Source organism: Pteronotus mesoamericanus, unplaced genomic scaffold (assembly GCF_021234165.1).
Source record: "Pteronotus mesoamericanus isolate MK-2021 breed Mesoamerican mustached bat unplaced genomic scaffold, CSHL_Meso_final contig_20, whole genome shotgun sequence".
Lineage (NCBI taxonomy): Eukaryota > Metazoa > Chordata > Mammalia > Chiroptera > Mormoopidae > Pteronotus > Pteronotus mesoamericanus.
In genome coordinates, this window is record NW_026555085.1 from 76,345,254 (window position 1) to 76,368,934 (window position 23,681).

General features: G+C 36.6%; 1 protein-coding gene across 2 annotated transcripts in view; it reads left to right on the top strand.

Moving 5' to 3' along the window:
- Window positions 1-23,681, top strand: part of TRMT11 (tRNA methyltransferase 11 homolog) — a 45,966-nt gene that overhangs the window by 8,059 nt on the left and 14,226 nt on the right. For both annotated transcript variants that reach the window (XM_054569928.1, XM_054569929.1), the window contains 7 exons: window positions 43-177; window positions 1,138-1,294; window positions 10,759-10,839; window positions 13,395-13,559; window positions 14,866-14,938; window positions 15,064-15,195; window positions 21,921-22,041. In XM_054569928.1, the coding sequence (XP_054425903.1) occupies window positions 43-177; window positions 1,138-1,294; window positions 10,759-10,839; window positions 13,395-13,559; window positions 14,866-14,938; window positions 15,064-15,195; window positions 21,921-22,041 (864 nt within the window). The remainder of the gene's footprint in view (window positions 1-42; window positions 178-1,137; window positions 1,295-10,758; window positions 10,840-13,394; window positions 13,560-14,865; window positions 14,939-15,063; window positions 15,196-21,920; window positions 22,042-23,681) is intronic.

Sequence of the window (23,681 nt, forward strand, 5' to 3'; positions counted from 1 at the left end):
TTTAAACTTTCATATGACATTAATATTACTCATATTTTGTAGGCCCTTGAGTTCCTGCCATTTCAAGGAAAAGTAAATTTAAAGAATCCACAGCACATATTCTCTGTTTTGGAGGATTATGGTTTGGATCCAAACTGCATTCCTGAGAATCCACATAATATCTATTTTGGTAGATGGGTAAGGAAGTGTTCTTTTTACCTATTTCAGTTTATTTTCTTTCAAAGCTAAAGTTAGGCCTTTTTATTTAACTCTAGATGTAGAACTTTATAGCAGCTGAAGAGTGAGAACTGTATGAATTAAAGTCAGTGAAAAACACGTGGGTATGTGTTTTCTTTGGTTTTGTTTGTTTTTCTAAACGTCCCTATGAAGTGCAAGGGGTGGTTAGACACAGGGCCTAGGTAGGAGGTGGTGTACCTGGAAACATTAGCACAAGACTTGTCCGAAAGTCTGAACTGCTTTTTTCATAAAGCCGGGCAAGTGTAGAATTCTGTGGTAGCTGAGGGATCCCGTTTGTGGAGCTCTCCAGTCTAAGTTTCCTTTCTGAAAAGAAATGATACTATGCAGAGCAGTTCTGCCCACTTCCTGGAGGCTCCAAGTTGGTGAGTGGGAGCTGTGGGTTATGTTACAGAATGTTATTATTTAGGAGAAAAAGACAGATCAATCTTACCATGAATCCCTGAAGTAATTGCATTAAAATTTAATTTGAATTTGATTTGAAAAGTCAAAGTAAATGATAACACACTAGCAAATAAAAGGCATTTGTCCATAACTACTTCAATCACATTTTTTAAAAGATTTTATTTATTTGTAGAGAGGGAAAGGGAGGGAGAAAGAGAGGGAGAGAAACATCAATGTGTCATTGCCTCTCATGTGCCCCCTTCTAGGGGCCTGGCCTGCAACCCAGGCGTGTGCCCTAGGCTGGGAATCGAGCTGGCTACCCTTCGGTTTGCAGGCCGGCACTCAATCCACTGAGCCACATTAGATAGGGTGCAATCACATTCTTTTTTAATGGAATGAGTTTAGGGCAGTAGTAAGTGGAAAGAAGTTTTCATCATTGAGAGACTGGGGTAGTTTTATTGTAAATGATTATCTTAAATCTGTTCTGTACATTTAATTTGAAAAATATCTCTGATCTAGATTGCAGATGGACAAAGAGAACTTATTGAGTCATACAGTGTCAAAAAGAGACACTTTATTGGAAACACAAGCATGGATGCTGGTTTATCATTCATCATGGCCAACCATGGAAAAGTGAAGGCAAATGATATTGTCTTTGATCCATTTGTTGGAACAGGTATTTTTATTTAACTTTTAAAGCTAGTATAGAGATGTTGCTTGTTTATATACGTCAAAGTGATACTAATATTTTTACTAAAAGGTTAAATGGACAGAATAACCTTTTAATTATCAGTAGTAGTGGCTAAGAGGTAATGACATATTTGTGAAATAGCCAGTATTTGACATTTTTGTCACTTCAAAGGTGATTCTGACAGAAATTAGTGTTTTTTTCCCCCAAGTAAACCACTAGGAGGAAGCATACCATACATTGCAGTGTCATACATTATGGAAATGTAAAACTATATAGTTAATTTTAATAAAATTCTTGGGGAAACAAAGACTTGAATGCAAAAAAAAGGGTTCATCTGTTAAAATTGATAACTATATACTTAGATGGAAAAAATAGTCAATGTGTCGTATCTTTTGATTTGGTTTGTGGAGGTTTATAGGTTAAGTATGAAAGTAAGAACAGCAACTAGGTCACAGCAGGCTAGAGGCTGGCTGCTGAGGCCATGATCTGGGTTCTGCACACACTTGATTGGATATCCTTGTAATTAAATTTGTGTGGGAGTCCTGCAATTCTAAGTTTACTTCATCTGACTCTGTGGGGCAAAAATGGGGTCTCGCTTCAACCCACTTTTGCCCTGCCTTGTCCATACTGAGAGTGTTCATATTTAGGTTTGTCAGGCTAAATTCATTGTGATTCAGGGTGTGTGGGAACAAATTAGGCTTGTCGTTGGAGTTTCTCCCTGTAGCCATCTTTGCCCATCAGAAATGTTGTAAATGGGGGTAATGTAATTGCTACCAGTTGTTGAATAGTAAACATGTCAGGTACTATACTCTGTTTCTAAATTAGATAAAAACACTGTAATGTTTCTATCTAATTTAATTCTTAAAACTAACATGGAGATACTTTTTAAAATCTTCCAGAGGAGATTATGGCACAAAGAGAGGTTCAATGACTTGGCTAAGGTTGTCCGGTGTATAAATCTCATGAGATTCAAACTGAAGGAGTCGACCTGCAGAGTTCATGCTCTTCCTTAACTACTGTCAGAGAGCTGCCTCTCTCTGCATTAGGATCTGCCAGCCAGCTAGTAATTACACCGTAAACTAATTTGAGGACTATGCCTACATGTGCATCAAAAGTCAAGAGAGATCTTACTGATGTAATGATTTTCTCTGTGTGTTGTTGAATTAATCTTCTAGTGAGTCTCCCTTTTCTCCTTTCTCTGTTGTCTGCATATATCCCACCCTCGATATATGGTACTGCCCATTCCTTTTCTGTCCTCCTTATCCTAAGGGTCTTTGCCAACTTTTTGAACTTCTACTGGAAATAAAACCAAACTTATAGAGAATTTACAAGAATAAAAATAGAACAAAGGACACCTACATATCTTTGACCCAGATTAAACTATTATTAACATGTGGCCTCATTTGCTTTATCATTTGTTTTCTTTTTATGTGTATATACATAATGTTCTCTCTTTTTTTTTTTTTTTGGCAACATTTGAAAGTATGTTGTGTCTATCATGTCACTTTACCCCTCAAATACTTCAATATATATTTCTTAAGAATAAAGATGTTCTCTTACGTAACCACGGCACAGTTTTCAGTTTCAGTAAATGTACTGTAATGCAATACTTTAATGTATATACTCAATTTTTGTTAATTCATCCACTCATGGCCTTTTGTACAATCTTCTTTTGTTTCCAGTCTAGCATCAGGTATTTTGTTGTCAATGTTTCTTTGATTCCTTTGATATGGAACATATCCAAAGCCTTTTTTTTTTCTTTTATGAAATTTGCACTCTTGAAGAATAGTATTCCTCCTACCTTTATTTTTTATCCGGCATGTCCCTCATTGCAGGTCATTTGGTATTTCCTCATGATTCGGCTCAGCTTATGCGTCCCCAGCTGGGTTGCATACGTCAGTGATTTCGTGTCCTTCTCAGGGCATGCACACGATGGCTGCCTGCCCCTCGTTGGTGATGTTAGTTTTGATCAGCTGGTTAAGAGGATGTTTGATTTTTCCACTGTTTGATTATTAAGTCTTTTCCCTTGTAGTTAATGGGCAGTCTTTAGGGAGACACACTAAGACCATGTTAATATTCTGTTCTGCATCCAAATTCCCCCTTAGTCCTGTCAAGTTTTCAGGTTTAGTTGTTGTTAAGTTGACAACAACGGATGATTCTTGCCAGAACCAGTCTTGACGTTGGTGGTCACAAAGTCATGATTTTTCAGTTTCAGCACTCCCTCTGTATTTACCAGTTTGCAGTCGCTCTGTTGTAAGTAAGAGCCCTTTCTCCTCTCCTATGTATTTATCTTGTATTAATATGAACAACTAGATTCCCTCTCCACTCCCCAAGTAGTCTATAATTAATTCCTTTTAACATTGTTTTGTTGCTCAAATTATCCCAGATTTTGCCTACAGAGAACCCTTTTGCATTGGATATGTGTTTATGACATGTTCCTATCATCTTCTTCTTCTTCTTTTTTTTTATTTAGCATTTCCTTACTTCATGGCTCATCTTCTACCTGCTACACTCTAGAATCAGTCACTTCTCCAAGGAACTCTTGTTTCTTTTAGTGGGGATTGGTATTAGAAACCAAGATCCGGGTGCTAGGTATCTTTGTTTGTAGACTTTTCAGCAGACAAGCTGGGAAATAAATATGCATATATACAAAACATGTATATAAATATGTATGCAAAAACGTACATATTCCTACACATGTATCATGTGTGCACAGACACATACACGTATTTTAGAAATTTTGAATTTTTACGTATAGTACACACTCAAGTCTATCCTTATATATTTGTTTCTCGCCTACCACCATTGCATATTTACATGTAGCTTCTTCCACAGTGAGAACACTGGTTCTTAGCAACGTCAACTCATTTACTCTTTTAATTCCTATAATGCATCTAAAATAGTTTCGGAATTTCTTTGCTCATACCACTAAAATATCCTATTAGAAAAAAGGTTTCAGGATATATATTTAGTCCTCTACTTTGTGTAACAGTCAATAAAGTAAAAAATTGTGCTTTTTTTCCCCCTTCATTTAAAATTGAGTTGAGTTTATCCCTTTGCCCTCAGTTTTAGATTTTTACCCTTCCCACTCTTGTTGGTTTTCTTTTATTTTTAAATATATAGAAGATTAACTTGCTTCCAAAAGTCAGAACTCAAGAAGGTATACTCGAGAAGGTATACTCAGAGAAGGTATACTCGAGAAGGTATACTCAGAGAAGGTATACTCGAGAAGGTATACTCAGAGAAGGTATACTCGAGAAGGTATACTCAGAGAAGGTATACTCAGAGAAGGTATACTTAGAGAAGTGTTGCTCCCTTTCATCCCGCTTCCCCATCCATTGTAGGTCACCAGCTTTTTGGTTTGCTGAAAGTTGATTCTTCTTGTGGGTTTTTTTGGGATTTTTTTTTTTTTTGGTAATAATAAGCATATATATGTACAATTTATTTCTACTTCTTTCTTACACAAAAGATAGCATAATATATGTGTTGTTTTTAAATTTGCTTATTTTACTTAATAGTTCCTGGAAATTACTTCCTACTTGTTCACAGAGATTTTCTTCATTTTTTTTTTTCCCACCCATCCCTCACTGCCACCTCCTCTCTGACCATCTTTTTATTCTTTATATCTTTTGTTCTTTTTTATAATTGTATTCTTGGGTATATTTACCATAGTTCATTCAAACAGTTTCCTATACTAGGACCTGGGTAGCTTCCAGTATTTTGCAGTTAGAAATATTGTTTGCAACAAATAATCTTACATTTTCATGTATACACTTACACATATTATCATAATGTTGGAGATACATGTCTAGAGTAAATTTCATTTTTTTAAAAAGATTTATTTATTTAATTATTTATTTTTCGTGAAGCGTAGGGAGGGAGAGAGAAACATCAATGTGTGGTTGCATCTCATGCGCCCCATAGTGGGGATGTGGCCCTCAACCCAGGCATGTTGTGGGAACACTGGGAATCGAACTGGCTACCCTTTGGTTCTCAGACTGGCGCTCAATCCACTGAACCACACGAGCTGGGGCTAGAGTATATTTCTAGAAGTTGGATTGCTGGGTTGAAGAGTGTATGCATATGTAGTTTTGTTAAATATTGTTAAATTCCTCTCCATTTACATTCTGGCAAGAATGTAAAATGGTGTATGAGAATCTCTGAATATATGAGAATCTCTGTTCCACCACAGCCTCACCAACAGAGTATATTATGAAGGTTTTGAAATTTTGCTATTCCATTGGGTGAAAATGTTATCTTAATATCATGTTAATTTATATTTCTCTTATGAGTGAAGCCTAATAAGTGTTATAGTTTAAGACCTGTTCTTATAACTGTAACTTTTTTGGAATTATCTTTCATGTCTTATGCCCATTTCTTTTTTTTTTAGATATTTTGGTCTCAGTTTTGAAAGTACTTTGTATGTTGGGGATATTAGCCTACTTTTTCAATATATGCTTGTGTGTGTGTACACACATATACACATATATAATTTTATATCATATACACACAAAATATTTTCTCCTGGTTTTCCATTTATTTTTTGATGTAGCATGCAGAAAGTTTTTTTACATCCAATTTATAGAAGACTTAAGCTATGTATTTGGCTGGTAGTTTGGTAGTGTCAATTTTTCCTCTCATTTTTAATTTAATTTTTAAAAAAGATTTTATTTATTTTTTATAGGAAAACAGAGGGAGAATGAGAGGGAGAGAAACATCGACCAGTTGTCTCTCACATGCCCCCAGTCAGGGACCTGGCCTGTAGCCTAGGCATGTGCCCTGACTGGGAATCAAACTAGTGACCTTCTGGTTCACAGGCCAATGTTCAACCCACTGAGCCACACCAGCCAGGGCTTAAATTTTCCTTTGAGATCTCTGGTCCATTTTGAGGTTTTTTTCCTGTATAGAGTGAGAAACAGATCTAATTTATCTTTTCCTTATGCTAAATCCTTTATTAATCCTTAACCTTGTTCTTAGACTTAAAAATTTATTCTGTGAGGTGAGAATAATTCTTTGAGATACATGCACCTATATAACGTTTAATACACACAAATACATGCAGACCAGGCCATAAAGTTTAAAAATAGAGTTCCCAGTAGAAGTAAAGTTTTCTTCCCTTCATGCAGATTAGGCTGGGTATACTGCAAAGTGCTTATTTCCACAGCAGGCAAGGTCTTCACTACGCTTATTTTGCTAAGGGATAGGGAGACCTGCCCCTAAACTGCCTTAGGGCAGCTCCTGAAAGTAGGTAGCCTAGCTTGGTCGTTTGACTGTTCATGTATAAATAAGACAGTTAATGGAAAATTGCAAGAGGACATCTTTATAAAGGTGCTGCTGAAACACATTTTATAGTTTGTGTTTGTAGTTTAGGCATAGCTTTAGGACTTTAGCTACTATTTGGTGTTTTTATTTGAAACTGGTGGTAGCCAATAGTTGTGAAGACATAGTTCTTAAGCACAGCTTGTTGGCTTTCGTGGGCCGTTTGTCTTACTGATGGATAGTACTTTCTGAAGGATAAGAGAAACGAGACGCCCTGTGCCCTCCTTAGGGCCATAGTTTTTCACAGAGCGATTGATGTTTTTTGTTTGTTTCCTTTTTTAGTATTTTTTTAAAAAATTGAAGTCTATCCAATTCCTTTTTCATTTTAAAGGTACAAAATTGACATATATTAGTTTCCTAAATGCTTTACTCATTGACTGCTTGTGACCTGTGATTTTTCTCAGGATTACACCCTGGGGTGGAAAGCTTCTGGGGAACTGAAAGGAGTGATGTAATCTTTCCCCACCCAAATACCTTTTCTTTTTCTGTTAGATAGTCTGCTACATTATCTAGAAGGACATTATAAGCTGCGGAAACACACTTTTCTTTCCATCGGTGATTCTCATTCTAGTAAGATTTTATTGAAATTGCATATATCCGTTTTCCTAAGGGGGAAGGTGCATACATATCCTTGGGTCACTTCTCTGTAGTGTGGAGGGGCTACCGTTCGGAGATGAGCAGGGTTATAGGAGCGATTGATCAGCGTGGAGGTGTTGGATACGCGCAAAGGCACAGGCAGGCGAAAGGACACAAGACTTGCGAATGGTATACGGCTTGTATTGACTGAGTGTGTAGCTTTACTTAATTTATTTTGTTTAGTAACAAATTTTACTTTTGTGTCCCTAATTGGTTAGCTAATGTATATCTACTTCAGTTGCTGCTGACCCCAAAGGGAGCAGTATGGCATAGACTACGATACAAGCAAAGAGTTAGTTTTAAATCCTTACTCTGTCAGTTACTGTGTGACCTTGGACAAAATTCTTAACTTGTCTGGGCCTCACTTCTATCATTTGTAATATGGTAATTAGTAACATATTGTGAGGATTACATAAGATACTACATGAAATTCTCTGGAAGTTGCTTAATGCATGGTGGACATTCAGTGAACTGTACTGGTTATCATTACAATTATTATTTTGTTAAGGACTTAAATGCCTTTTTGGTGAAAGATGTTAGATATAGCTAATATTGAATGGTGATGATGAACAGTTGGACCCTGAACTTATTTTATAGCCCTTTCTTTGGCTAATTTCCAAGATACTCATAATTTGCAACTGGAAGCGTATTATGACAGCAGGCAAGGAAACTGAGGGTTAAAATTGTAAACTTTTATTCTTTATCTGTAATAAAATAACTGGTACAGGTGTCTGCCAGTGTGGGTAGTTGCGGTATGACTTTATGATGGAACTCTGCAGCCATAGCCCTGATTCCTTCTCACCTTCCCCTCTCACAAGTGAATCAGCTCCTTCATGATTGAGAGTGCTCCCGGAAGACAGCTTCATTCTCCTTGGCGTCTTCTACCTTCAGATGGCCCAGAGGTGTAAGGAAAGGAGTATAGTCCCTTTTGGAAAATGGTAGACACAGGAGCCAGGTGTTGGAAAATTGTCCTGGTTTTGGAAGGAGACTGCTGAGGGGAAAGAGAAAGTGAGGAGAGAGAGAAATTATAAATAGATTTCTGTAGGCCTGTGTAATACAGCCTTTGCTTCCCATTTTATCCACAACTCTTTTTAGTTTTCCTTTTCCTGAGTTTTATAGTTTATCTACTGTATTAAAATTTCTATATTCCAGCAATATCCTTTTGCTTAGGCTGCTAGTTTAATTTACTTGAGTTTTTAAAGGATAAAATAGATGTAATAGTATCTCCATTTCCCCCCTTTTTTTCCTTTTTTTTTTTTCCAGCAAAACCAAAGCCAGTCTCTCATTTTCACACTTTTTTTAAAACAAGATTTTATTTATTTATTTTTAGAGAGAAGGGAAGGGAGGGAGAGACACATTGGCCTGTAGCTCAAGCGTGTGTGCTGACTGGGAACTGAACCCAGCATCTTTCAGTGTGCAGCCTGGAGCTCAGTCCGCTGAGTCATGCCAGCCAGGGCTCATTTTCCCCCTTTTGTGAAACTTTCCACTTCAGTCTCTAAAGACGAGAATCACAAATTAATTTATTAAAAATAAATTCCACTTATTGTGTCCTTTTGCCTATAGGTATTATCCTAAATTTAAAGCCATTACTATTTAAGAAATTAAAAATTAAAACTCTGAGTGTGTGTTATTTTTACACTTGATAGCATATAGCACGATATCTGGTGAGTCACATTACCTGCCCCCAAACACTTCACCCCCTCTTTTTATCGCTCCTTCTTCCGCCAGAAAGCTTCCAGTGTGCAGTTGAGGTATAACTAAATGCAAAAATGCTTCGATTTAATGGAAAAAACAACTCGATGATTGACAGTGATTACCCAGAGACCAGTTCAGAGAAGCTAATTTATAACAATTTTATTTAAAACTTTAAAAGCTTAAAGGGCACAAAGTTAACGAACAGATGCAGTCTAACAGATTATTCATCTCCTTTCAGCAGTGTACTCTAAATTGGGTCTTCTCAAAACTCACTCTAACCAAATGGATAAGGTTCTGTTTAAGGAAGCACAGGAAAGCTTTTCTGTTCCCCTTGACAACTAGTTCTTCTAGGTGAGTATCTGCCTTAATTGGCAGAACTGTAGTAATTCCTCTTAATTTGGGTGAAGTGTTTTCTGAGTATTCCAAGTCATCATACACAGTACCTGCCCCAAATAGGGAGTGTTCCATTTATGAAGTAAGAGTTATGCGGCCTTACTTACCTTACCTCTTACACAAATGCTTTTGTAGTTAGTATGAGGAAACCTAGGTTTTGGTTTTTGCTGTACTTTTAGTCCTGCATTTCTCTTCTTCATGGACTCCAATAGAAAATAGTCAGTTATAATATTTTTCATTAGAAAAGTATTTGTAAGTACATGTTACCAGATTATGTTTTAAATGGCAATGGGAGGAACACTATTCATTCATAGCTCTTCACCCTCTGGAAGCACTACCCATCTTAATTTTAGAGATTACATTTCAAAAGGATATAAGGGAAATAGCTCTAGTTATTTTCCTTTGTGTAAGTCTGTGCACAGTCTAAGAAAGAATGTATTTCTGACTTCAGTTTGACTGACAGACCTTTCTGTAGAATAACTAGTACGACTTGCCCAAACAGTAAGACTATTTTAATTTGGATGATTAAAAAAAGTGAAGTTCAATGAAATAAAATTATTAAAATATTTAATTTTGTGAATTTTTATAAACAGTTTAAAAATAGTATTACCTTTTATTTTGGAGGATTTCCTTAATTTTTTAATCTTTATTAGGATTTTTCTTTACATGTGAAGTGGTCACAACTAACCATATTACGTAGTCCAGTCAAATTTTATTGTGACATTTGTTCTTACATTGATCATAGCTCTAAGTACACATAAAAGTCATTATATTAATTGCTTTTTTTGTATGTTTCATAATAGTTATTCAGAAATTCATGTTTACAGTTTTAAAACAAGATCATTGCTTCACTGGTTATAGAAGAAAACTATTTCTTATCCTAATATTTTAATTACTTTAAGGATTAATGTCTTACATATTAATTATACCTTCCTACGTTATTTGAAACTCTGTTACTTCAGTGGGAATTGAGCCCGGTTGTCAGAATTGATTTATTGCCAGCTCTTTGTAGCAGCCTTATATGCGCATTTGTAAAAAGGAGCAAGATGCTTTGTATAGACTTCTCAAAATGAAATGAAAATATTCTCTAAACATACATTATTTTGAATGCCCAAAAGATAATTTTCTGTAAGTACTGCTACTTAAAGTAATGATGTCAAGTTGTACATTAATTACCTGCTTTGTGATCAATGTAGTGCACATAGCCTAGGGTTTTTTTTTTTGTTGTTTTTTTTTGTTTGTTTGTTTGTTTTAGTTCTGAGGCCTGCTAAATATGGTCAGGATCAGTGTCTTAGGGTATTGTGCCTGCAGCTGGTTTTTAAGAATCTGGATCAAATTATAGAGGGAAAGAAACAAGAGTCTGGGACTTTCTGGTTAACAGATCCTAATTGTGTGATTTTTTTCAGGTGGCCTTCTGGTAGCATCTGCTCATTTTGGTGCTTACGTGTATGGGACAGACATAGATTACAACACAGTTCATGGCTTGGGTGAGTAGCAGTCCTAGATAGTGTTAAAGCCTTTGCTCTTGTACCAAATGGGCCTTTAAAATAAATAGTTTTATTTATTTTAAATAAATACATCTATTTTTAATGTTAAGATACAGAGTTGTGATGTAATATAGTTTCACTTATTTTTACAACAATAAGACTTCACTGGGTATCTGCTTCTTAGGAAGTAATCCAGTGTGCAAAGTGCTCTCCTGGGGGAACGCAGTGATGAATAAGAAAAAGCCCTCCCTCAAGAGGTATTGTGGTCTTAGTACCAGAGGCTTTTAAAGAGTAGGCAAACTATAAGGTCGTGTCCTGTAGGATTGGAAGAGAAGGAGTAGGAGAGAGGGAGTAGCTATTTTGTAATAAGCATGTCTGTCTTAATAAAACAGTTTCTATTTAAAGCCTGTTTGCTTTTGGGGGAATTTTGGAAAATAGTTTAAAATCTGGAAGCTGATGATGTGTTATTCAGTGGAATTGAATCAAACTGAAAAAGTATTTCCTTATAGCTGAATAGTATTAAAAATGTCAGGTTTCATTGATGATTTTGAAAATGTTTGTATGTCTAGTTACATTATTATAATTAGAATCCACCTTTAAAATACTCTTCCTTTTTCTTAGTGTAAGTTATTATATAGTTGATAATTGATTATATTTTATTTTCCTCTTCTAAAGCAATTGGATGTATTGTACTTGGTGACCTGTCTTTTTTCCTATCTTGACTATAGGAATTTAGTAATATTTGTCATAAGGAAAATGAGTTATATTTTTATCAAGGTCACCTAAATAGGCTAACCACAAAAAGATATTTTGTCTGCAATATGTTAGAGCAGACAAAGTACTAAGAAGCATTATTCCAGTTTGCTTTTAGTAGAAGCGGTATGTTTGCTTTAAGGAAATTATCATATATAAGTTATTTGAACTTACGGAAGCTGTGTTTAAATGTTATGTTAGGACTTTCAGCAGACTTGGGCAGAACTCTGATGGCCGTAGAGTTTCCTCAGAGCCTATCAGGATGCTGTTAGAAATGTCCTCCGTTTCCTATACTTCTGATCTCTTACTCTACTCAGATATTCTCAAGTTTCTTCTATTTTTAAAAATACAAAACCTTCTCTATCAGTCTGTGGGGGGCTTTTAACTACCATTTCATTTTCCTCGTTTGCCAAAGTACTTCTTGAAAAACTAGTATTTCCTTGCCATCTCCTCTTTGTCTCTCACTCGCTGGTGCCCAGTAGTTGCCAGCTTTCATGCTCACAGAACACTCTAAGGCCACAGGCGCCAGCCTTTGCCCTGCTGCCCTTCATAAAGCCTCCCTTGGTTTCTGAGACAGCGGTTTCGTCAGGTCGTACTTTTCTTTCTTGGACTGTCCATCGTAATGCACTGCAGTTTTCTTTGTTCTGTGTTTACATGTTGCTTTTCTCCAGGCCTGTCTCTGCCTCCTTCTCCTATTGCTACATGTCGTGCAGAGTCATGTATTTCTTCTCCTTTTGGTTTTTAAGTTTTGTTTTTATTGTGAAGTAGATAATAATACAGAAGAGTGTATAAAAATCAAAGGATTACAAACCGAGCACTTATATAACTGCCACCTAGGTTAATAATGTCATTCATTGTAACGAATTTAACATAAGTTTATGTACTGAACTTCTACGTGTATATGTTCTGACCTCCAACTCCCTGCTGAATCTCTTTCCGAATGTTTTGTGGGTACCTCACAAGCAAGATTGATGCATCTTAAATGAATCTCACCTTTATCCTAAGCTTGTTTTTCCCTCTTGGTTTCTCCCATGTTAATTGATGGTATTATCATTCACTTGTGTCTCCTAAACTAGAGCTTTTGAGTTTCTCCCTTCAGCCCCTACTGTAACTTTCATCTGTAATGTCTCCATTAGGCTTCTCCTCTTCGTGGTCCCAGTGCCTCCATTTCCCAAATTAGTTCTCTTAATTTCTGTTTCATTTATGTGATTCATCACTTTTTCTACATGAGACTGTTTGCTGCTAAGGGAAAGAGACTATGTTCTATTCAACTCTGTATCTTACTAGTATACGCTTTGAAATCAGTAAGCATTGAATGTGTTTTAAGGCAGTGTTACTTGGAAAGTGACAGAAAATATCAGCCATCAGTACATTTTACTGTTTAAAATATATTTTTATACGTTGAAATAAAAATAATTATTTGTTTGTAGAATTAAAATTAAGATTTTAAGTGAAAGCACTTTTGCCCTGGCTGGTGGCAGCCCAGTTGGTAGCATTGTCCCAATACACCAAGGTTGTGGGTACCATCACTGGTCAGAGCACATACAAGAAGCAACTAGTGAATGCACAAATAAGTGGAACAACAAACTGATGTCTGTCTGTCTGTCTGCCTTTCTCTCCTTCTCTCCTTGCCTCTCTCTAAAATCAGTGAAGACAAAAATAATTAAGTGAAAGCAAATTTTATTGAATATTTGAATAGATGTAGCTTTAGATGAGTTTAACATTACTTTTAGCTAAATGATGAGAAATAAGAATGCCTGTTTGATTTAGTACTTCCTATCTTCCTCTTTCTTTCCCTTCAGGAAAGGCCAGTAGGAAAAACCAGAAATGGAGAGGGCCAGATGAAAACATTAGGGCCAACCTGCGTCAGTATGGTTTAGAGAAGTATTACCTGGATGTCCTGGTTTCAGATGCATCGAAACCTTCCTGGAGGAAGGGCACATATTTTGATGCAATTATCACTGATCGTAAGTTTGTTTTTATACAAAATAGAAGTAGAATTAATTTCCTAAAGTCATTCACATTTAAAATACAAAATTTATCAACACACACACAAAATGCAACTTATACCCTACCTGTGACTTCTTCACATAGTAAAACATTTATGAATATAGGGTAAGGTACCAATTTAAGTAGTTAAGGGTTTACTGTTTAGTTTTCTTAAACTGTATATTAATTTGTCATCCCTTTTTCTCTCGAGCTTATTTTTTGGAGCATATATTTGTTTTTATGTTTGTTTTACATTTGGCTATAATTGGTTATTAGCATACCCACTGGAACCAAAATTTCATTTGTAATTAGGGTATCAGATTTCAAAGAAAAGTGTTTCAGATATCACCCATTTTTTTCCATGTGTAAACTTCTGTGTTTTTTTTTGTAGTGCCTGTTTTCACTGGCATCTCCTTCCCAGAAATTTGGGTTTCTGTGAACTACTGGGCTTGCAGACCCACTGAGGAATGTGCCTGAGAACTGTTCTCCCATGCTTCCTGAGTTCTTGGGGCTCTTCAGGCATCCTTTGTAGGAACAGACCTGCCTTTCCTAAAGGATTTGGCAGGAAATCTGTTAATAGTGGCAAGTGTATCACCCTTTCATCTCAACCCACTTTAATTCTTTGGTAACTTAGATGGTTTCAAATCTAACAAAAGAAAAATTATCAAGGCATTATAATGTGTGTATGAATATACTTTATGAAAACTGGATGGCTTTTAATTAACAATCTATTATTTGCTCTCATTATGTATATTTACATAAAATACGATTTTTTTTCTCTGCTTGAGAGTAAATTGTATACATTGTGGCCCTTTACGCCTGTACTTCAGTGTGCATTTCCTAAGAACAGGGTAGTCTCTTAGATAGCCAAAGTACACGTACTGATTTCAATAAATCAGTACAATAGCTTAATCTACAGTTTGTCGTCCAGTTTTGTCAATTGACCCAATAATGTTTATTTTATAGCATTATTTCCTCTCTAGTAAAATATCTAGTCTAGTGCCAGGTGTTGCCTTTAGTAATCATATGTTTTAGGCATCCTTTAATTTGTAACACGGTCACGGCCTTTCTCTGGCTTTATGACGCTGGCATTTTTGAGGAACACAGTGGCCTGCCTACCCTCACAAATCTTTTCAAGTCTTCCTTGTGTTAGGCATTCTCAGCTGGAATGTTGCATAGGTGGTGTGTGTTTTTAGGATTTCACAACTGGGTGCACGTGGTGTCCATCGGCCCTCGTTGCGGATTAGGTGACTTTTGACTGCGTGACCTATGTTTTCTGTTTAGCTCCATATGGTATCAGAGAATCTACAAGAAGAACAGGTTCACAGAAGGAAATACCAAAGGGGATAGAAAAATGGTAAGTGAAAGTTCAATATGATATTACAACTTTGAGAAGAAGCATGTTGCTTCTTTTTAATTAACTCAGTTTTATAGCCTTAAAGTTTTTCACTGATATTGAAATTTTGTTTTTTTTTTGTCTAGTCCAGAAAGCCACGTTCCTGTTTCATTCAGTTACCATCTGAGCGATATGTTTTTTGACCTGTTAAACTTTGCAGCTGAGACCCTCGTATTAGGTGGAAGACTAGTCTATTGGTTACCAGTGTATACACCAGAGTATGTAATATTAAATAATTTTATTTTTAGTTTCATTTTTCTAAGGTGTTTGTATACCTAGTATAATTTTTTTCCTATCTAATTACATTCAGGATAAATATCTTCATATTTAATTTATATGATAGTCTTTGTTTACCTATATATGTGTATAAAATAAGCCCCCTTCTCTTATTGATTGAATTACTGTGACGTTTTTATTCAGTGTCAGGGTTTGGTAAACTACAGCCTGTGGGCCAAATATGATCCTCAGCCTGTTTTTGTAACGTTCTTGAGCTAAGACTGGTTTTATATTTTTTTAAAGGGTTAAAAAAATATGTGGCAGAAATAAACATGGCCCACAAAGCTAAAGTACTTACTCTCTGGGCCTTTAGAGAAAAAAGTTTGCCAATCTCTATTGTGTGCTACACGTACCTAACTCAGTGCCTGATATTGTTGTTCAGTGGCTGTTTTTCGAGGCCACAAATAGGTGATTTTTAACAATTTATCTGAGTGATTCATGTATGTACTACCAGCTACCTTTAATATATATTGGCTGTTATGATCACCTTAAATGCAATAAATCTTTTTAAAAGGTAACATCAAAATAAAAGCTATGTATATATTTAAGGCCCTGATTAAATTCAACATTATTAGTTTGGGTTTTATTATTCAGTGATTATTAATTATAAACAGAACTGTGTGTTGTACATCAGTAATGAAACATAAGATGTCTTGAACAAGAAAAGATCTTTATTGATTTAAAATATATTTTATTGATTATGCTATTACACAGTTGTCCCCATTTTTCCCCCTTTGCCTCTTTCTGCCCGGGACCCCTGTTCCTTCCAGCGATACCCTCCCCCAACCCCGTAGTAATGGCCTTCGGCCATGCATATAAGTTCTTTGGCTTCACCATGTCCTACGCTATTCTTAACATCCCCCTGTCTATTTTGTGCCTACCAATTATGCTGCTTATTCCCTGTACCTTTTCCCCCTTTCTCCCCCTACCCCCTTCCAGTTGATAACCCTCCAAATGATCTCCATATCTTTGATTCTGTTCCTGTTCTGGTTGGTTGTTTAATTTGTTTTTTTAGATTCCGTTGTTAATAGTTGTGAATTTGTTGCCATTTTAATGCTCATAGTTTTGATCTTTTTCTTAAATGAGTCCCTTTAACATTTCATGTAATAATGGCTTGGTGATGATGAACTCTTTTTAGCTTCACCTTGTCTGGGAAGCACTGTATCTGCCCTTCCATTCTAAATGATAGCTTTGCTAGACAGAGTAATCAGGGTTGTAGGTCCTTGCTTTTCATCACTTTGAATACTTCTTGTCAGTCCCTTCTAGCCTGCCAAGTTTCTTTTGAGAAATCAGCTGACAGTCTTATTGAAACTCCTTTGTAGGTAACTCTCTGCTTTTCTCTTGCTACTTTTAAGATTCTTTGTCTTTAACCTTTGGCATTTTAATTATGATGTGTCTTGGTGTGGTCCACATTGGGTCCAACTTGTCTGGGAATCTGTGCTTCCTGGACTAGTACGTCTGTTTCCTTTGCCAAGTTAGGGAAGTTTTCTTTCATTATTTTTTCAAATAGATTTCCAAAGTTTGTTCTTTCTCTTCTCCTCTGTCATCCCTATGATTTGGATGTTGGTGTGTTTGGAGATATCCCAGAGGGTCCTTATACTATCCTCTTTTTTTAAAGTATTATTTCTTCTTGCTCTTCTGGTTGAGTGCTTATTTCTTCTTCTGTTCCAAAGCATTGATTTGAATCCTGGCTTCATGCCTCCACTGATGGTTCCCTATAGATCTTTCTTTACTTCACTTAGTATACCCTTCATTTCTTCCTTTATGTTGTTGCTGTACTCAAGGAGTTCTTTGAGTATCCTGATCACCAGTGTTTTAAACTGTGCATCTGACAGGTTGGTTATCTGCATTTTGTTCTTTTTCTGCGGTTTTGTTCTGTTCTTTCATTTGGGCCATATTTCTTTGTCTCCTCAATTTTGCAGCCTCCCTGTCTTTGTTTCTTTGTGTTAGGCAGAGTTGCTTTGACTTTCTGTCTTAGTAGCATGGCCTATTGTAGACAAGGCACCTGTAAATTGTGAGTGGCAGAGCCTTAGGTAGTTGCCAGGGCATGACAACCCCGTTCACTGCTTTATGGGTCAGTGTGTTGGGGGAGGGCTTAGTGAGGGACAGTGCTGCTGCCTGGTCTCTAGAGGTTTGCTGAGCACATGCCCTGTGTGACTGGTGCCCTTCCAGCTGTTGTCTGGTGCTGAATCCCAGAGGGGGTGGGTCCGTGTACTTTTTAAGTTCACGCGGATCCTTTAAGCAAGTCTTCTGAAAATCAAGCAGTTTTTTCTGCCACCCCTATCCCCACTGGTTTATACAGCCCGAAGTTAATGGGATTTATCTTCCTAGCACTGGAACCCTGGGCTATGCGCTCTGTCCAGGGGCTGGGATCACTTCCTCCCCTCCTGATTTTTATCCACTGCATGTGAACGTGGGACTGCCCCTTCTGCCCTAGCCGTCTCTCTGCGCCACACTGCATCTCCATGCATCTCTGCCCATCTCTGCATCTCTGCCCCTCCTACCTGTCTGGATGAATGTGGTTTCTTTAAATCCTTGGTTGTTGGGCTTGCATACAGCTCTATTTTCTGACAGTTCTGGGTGTTACTTGTTTTAAGGTCCAGTTGTAATTCTTTCTGTGGTTGCGTGAGGTGAAGTGTGTTTACATATGCCTCCATCTTGAACAGAGTCAAAAAAAGATCTTCAGATTGGCAAGATAGTAGCTAGCTCAAAATTGGGCTATTTCTTTAAACTGCCATATAAATCTTTTATAAAAAATTATTCTAAGCAAGTAACCTTGCTGCTGGAATCCAGCTGGTATAGGGCAAAAACCCCTTTTGTATAGAAATAAGCAAATGTGCTCTTCTCTGAAAATGTTAATAAAACTCCATTTGTCACTTTACCTACCAGACAGCTAGGATCTGGCAGGATGTTGAATTATGTGAACATAGCACTGAGAATAAAGAAACCAATAAGCTAGCTGTATTTTAACTTTAGAGAACTCATTTCATTCCTTGGGGCTAATTTTCCTTATCTCTAAAATGAAGAGGATAAATGAAATTAACACTGGTAACAAAATATAAGCCCAGTGTTAAGGAGTCGGCATGAATGTGTAGTCTTATCAGCTGATAAACAAATACTGACCAAAATTAGGCCAGGCTTTTGTAACTTCCAATATAGCATTTATAAAACAAACAACAAAAAACAGCACAGCTTCCAACTGCCATTATGAAAAGACAGACAGGTTTAACACTGTTCTGAAATGCTTTTTGTATAATTATGTACAGTAAATGTAAGAAAAATAAGAATTACATGTTATAATCAAGTTCAGGTACTATTTTTTAAGCCCAGGACCTTTTGAAAAGCATAAGACATAGTAAAAACAAAAGACTACCTAAACACCTAGTTATTTGTGAAGAATTGTTAGAGCTGATGATTGAAAAGGTTGTTGAAAGTGCAGTGAAGAAACTGTCACTCAACAAACTTCTGTTTTTTTTCCCCTCTAGTCTAGATTTTTACCCACTTCAGGATATCAGATTTTTTTGCCCAAATCAAGGTTCTCTGTACACTTTATATCTTTTCTCCTTTGTTTATTCTGTCCGCATTGTTTGATATACCCTTCTTCCCTCTGCTGGTAAAATCCTGGTCATCTTTCAAGGCCTGACCTAATTGTAACCACCTCTGTGACATTCTCCCAGCCCTTCTCAGCAGAATTACTGACCCTTCATCTGTGCTCTCATAGTGTATTCTTATCACTTATAGAGACTTGCAACATAAAATTACTGATTGTTGTTATTTGTGGGTGTATGATCCACATTTTCAACTACTTGAAAATGACCCTGAAGATCTGTGTAATACGCCTTTGGACAGGGCATATATTCAACTCCTGTGGGTTCGATGTCACAGGAGCCGGCTAAACTACTGAGCGCGGCTGTCTGCCCAAGTTCTGCATGTCCCTATGGGGTTGTTTTCTGATTGTCACTGCACACAGATAAGAGGCTTGAAGTGCTTAGAAATTGTTTCTTTGAAGATGTCCTTTAATAGAGATCCAGTTGGTAGTTCTCGTGATTAAAATGCTAAAGCAGTGGGGAAGCCTAATACAGTGCCTCAAAGTGGAATTTGGAGCTCAAATTTAATTGTAATAAAATGAATTTTGTGGCTCAGAGCAGTAAACAGAACATGTTTTTCATCTCTCATCTAGGAAACAGAAAAAAGTGATTCCTTAAACTGTTTTTAGTATGTGCTTCAATCAACACAAAATCTGTTTCTCAAATGGGAGGTGAAATTGTAGCGACATTTTAAAATAGCCTGAGGCATGAAGATTCACAGTAAACTAAGGGACTTTCAAAATTGATTCACAGGAAGGCTAGAGGCCTATATACACAGGTTTTTTTTCTTTTGGCTTTTATTAAAAAATTAAAATATAATGTGTATACCATGCAGGTCACACTTTTGAAGTATACAAGTCCATGGTTTTTAGTATATCCACAAAGTTATGCAACTGTACCTTTATCTAATTCTAGAACATTTTTATTAACCAGCAAAGAAACACTGTACACGTGAGGAATATCTATCTCTTCTGCACCTGACAGCTACGCATGTCTCTGTGGATTTGCCTACTCTGGCTGATTGGATTTTAAACAGATGCTTGCATTATAGAGGATAGTAATAAAAATGAAATTAAGATAAGATATTATACTATCATAAGAGTCCAGGCATCATACAGATTTACTGCTTCTATTCAGTAGTTTGCAACAGTTCATTACTATGAAATACATTAGTAAATATATAGTGAAGAATTTTTTAACTGCCATTTTTTTAGTGTGGTATTTTGGAAGTATACTGTTAAAGTGATTAGTTTGTTAATATAATAGTGATTAAAAACAGATTGTTACTGATAATGATGACCCAAATGATGTTCCTTCCTCCTTAAATTTAAAGATTAAATCAGAATGAGAATCTAAAACATAGATATATTTTTCTGCTCTTAAACCAAAAATTAGTGACTTAGTTTTAGCAGTTTATCTTTATTTATGTCGTAAACATTAATTAAAATTGTATTGGTTTTGTACTTCTTGTTTGACTTATAAATTTATTGGGTTTATAGTTATATAAGGGATATAAACATAAGGAATTTATCTCTAACTTATGTTTGTTATATCTAAGTTATGTTTTAATAAAAATACTTTATAAATTCCACCAGGAAATAAAGTATTTTTTTTTCCTTTAAAAAGAGTACATTACTAAGTTTGACAAACAGTTTCAGACATCTGCTCTTTGATAGCATGAGCTTGAGGCTCTATCTTCTCTCTCCTACCACTTTTTATTTTAATCTGTCAACCATGGTGTAGAATGTATTCCTTCTAATCATAATGCTTTGTATGAAGACTTCAAATTTGATTTTAACTAATGTTGTAGAAGTGCAGCCTTTCTGATAGTATCATAGATGAGGTGAAATCTGAAATGGTCATTACTTATTGGAAAGCCCTAAGGAAGGAGGCAGAGAATGACTTCAAGAGAATTCCTTCCACTGATAATAAAATGAAGTGCATGATGTGTGCTGCTTGGTAAGTGGGTGATGAAGGCTTTGAGCATGGGGTTGAGGTCACGGGGAGAGCTTCTGGAAGGTCAGAGGGACCTAGAGAAGTCAGTAAAAGAACAGTGGCGAAGGCACGGTTGATGTGTTGGAACAGGCTAGATGAGATGGGTGTCCTTTACGCGAAATGCTCATCGGCATCTTTCTTATTTTGGATCAGAGCTTTACATTTCCTCTATAGTAAATGTTTCCAGAGGGTATCTAGAAAGATACAAAGATTTGCAAAAGAAAAATGAAGACTAGCAATCAGAATGTTTTTAACAGTACCCGTACCTAGTGGATCCCCCCAGCCCCCCGCCAACCCTCCCATTGTTCTTCTGCATCTTGCTCTGGAGCTGTTTTCACCACGTCTATCACCTGGTTTTTCTGCCAAGGTTAATACCAACACCCTGCCGGATGTCAGGTTCTGAACTCCTGCAGGCCTGACTGTCCTGCTTCCTAGGTGTCCTCAGCTCCATTGACACGGTACCTGTGCTGCACAGCAGGTACAGCTGCTCAGCACCGTGGCTTTGCTTTGATTTCATGGTCAAGGTGACCAGAGAACTGACGTCATCTGTGTTTATTTTAGTGGCAGTTAATCTTACTTGAATAATCTTATAAGTAACTTTAGTCCTGTGTTTTTACAAAGTTAATGGAGATCTCAAGGTGCAGGGGCAAAATTTCATAGGGGAAAGTATATGCTGTAGTAGACTTTCTACTTTGGGAAATTATAAATCTCATGAATCAGCCTCTCATGAATGTCAAGTAGTTGTAGGAGGTACTTCTGTCTTAGGTGCTCTTGTGGGATCTGTAGGGTGGAATTATTGTCGTTTTATATTTTTGTTCTTGGCATTCTTCAGTTAAACTTAGTTGTATTCTCTAATTCCCATTCCACAGGTGAAACAAACTCCTTTTTTTCAGAGGTGGTAATATTAAAATACTTTGCTTTTTAAAAATCCATATTGTTTATGGGTTATGCAAATAGCATATATGATATAAAATGGTACGACATGTAGTGGGAGGAGGTCTCATATCACACAGGATAACCCCAGTGCCCATCCAGTGTGGGGTGTACATACGAGTGTTTATAACAATCAGCTGTTCTTTCTTCAGATACACCGAGGAGACGGTACCCTGGCATCCTTGCCTGAAACTTATTAGCAACTGTGAGCAGAAGCTCTCCAGCCACACATCAAGGCGCTTGATAACAATGGAAAAGGTGAAGAAATTTGAGGTAAATTATTGTAGTATTTTTGGGAAAATTCTGGAAGGATCAGAAATCTATTTTTTCAGTTTTCCTCTAATGGAGTTTTGAATGTCAGTCCTTGATTAAAAAAAAAATATCGATGAATTCAGGAAAAAGCAGAAGGTGAAGGGGTTTGTGGCATTCGACAGGGTTAGAGGGTGGAAGTAGTATATAGAAATTGAATAGAAGAACAGAATTAAAGTCAGCCTTAACTTCTCAGGCTTTATTTGACAACTTGTTGCTCAGTTATAAAACAGAGCACTCTTAATTAAGTATCAATTGTTTAATTAGCAGTCTTCTAGTTTTTTTTACCATTTTTCTCCAAATGCATTAACCTACTTGATTGCAGACTGTACTGAAGAGAAAATGTCACTTAGTATAAGGGAGAAAATAATTTCCCCATCTGTTAGTGTACCGCACTGAGTGGTTAGTGTACCACTCAGTTGTACCAGAAGAAACTGGTACTTCAGTTTCTTCTCTCCCTTCTTCCTTCCCTCCCCCTCACACACTTGAGCTTGAGAAGAAAGAACAAAACATCTGCAATATTTCTTGTCCAGATCAGAACAGAATTGATATAAATAATGTCTCATAATGGAACGTAATGAAATGCCAAGCATTCTCTTTAGACTGTACTTAACCTGGAATGACAACCAAAGCCCTCCCAGATTCACCAGGAACTTAGGCAAGCCCCATTTTTGCTTTGGGTCTCTAGACTGAGCAGAAAAGAACAGAATGTTACTGCCTTGGAATTTAGTGGTTTGAGTATCTCTTCATGTATCCAATAACCATCTATATATCTTCTTTGGAAAAGTGTCTGTTTAGATCCTCTGCTCATTTTTCAATCAGACTTTTTGTTTGTTTGCGATTCAGTTGTATACATTCTGTATATATTTTGGATATCAACCCCGTATCTCATATATGGTTTGCAGATATTTTCTCCCATGCAGTAGGTTGTCTTTTCATCTTGTTGATGATTTCCTTTGTTGTGCAGAAACTTTTTAGTTTAATGTAGTCCCCCTTGTTTATTTTTGCTTTTGTTGCCTGTGCTTTTTGGGTCAGGTCCAAAAAACCATTGCCAAGACCTACGTTATGGAGCTGATGGCGTGGCCTATATTTTCTTCTAGGAGTTTTGTAGCTTCAGGTCTTACTATTAAGTCTCTAATTCATTTTGAATTAATTTTTGTGTATGCTGTAAGATAGTGGTCTGGTTCCATTCTTTCGTGTGGCTCTCCAGTTTTCCTAACACCTTTTATTGAAGAGACTTTCCTCTCCCCGTTGTACATTCTTACCCCCTTTGTCATAAAATTGCATGTTTGCATGGGTTTATTTTTGGGCTCTCTATTCTGTCCACCTGGTCTGTGTACCTGTTTCTATGCCAGTACTCTACTGTTTTGATTACTCTGGCTTTGTAATCTAGTTTGAAATCAGGAAGTGTGATGCCTCCAGTTTTGTTCTTCTTTGTCAAAATTACTTTGGCTATTTAGGGTCTTTCGTGGTTCCATATAAGTTTTAAGATTATGTATTCTATTTCTGAGAAAAATGCCTTTGGAATTTTGAAAGAGATTGCACTGAATTTGTAGTATGGACATTTTAACAAAATTCTTCCAGTCCACAAGCATGGGATATCT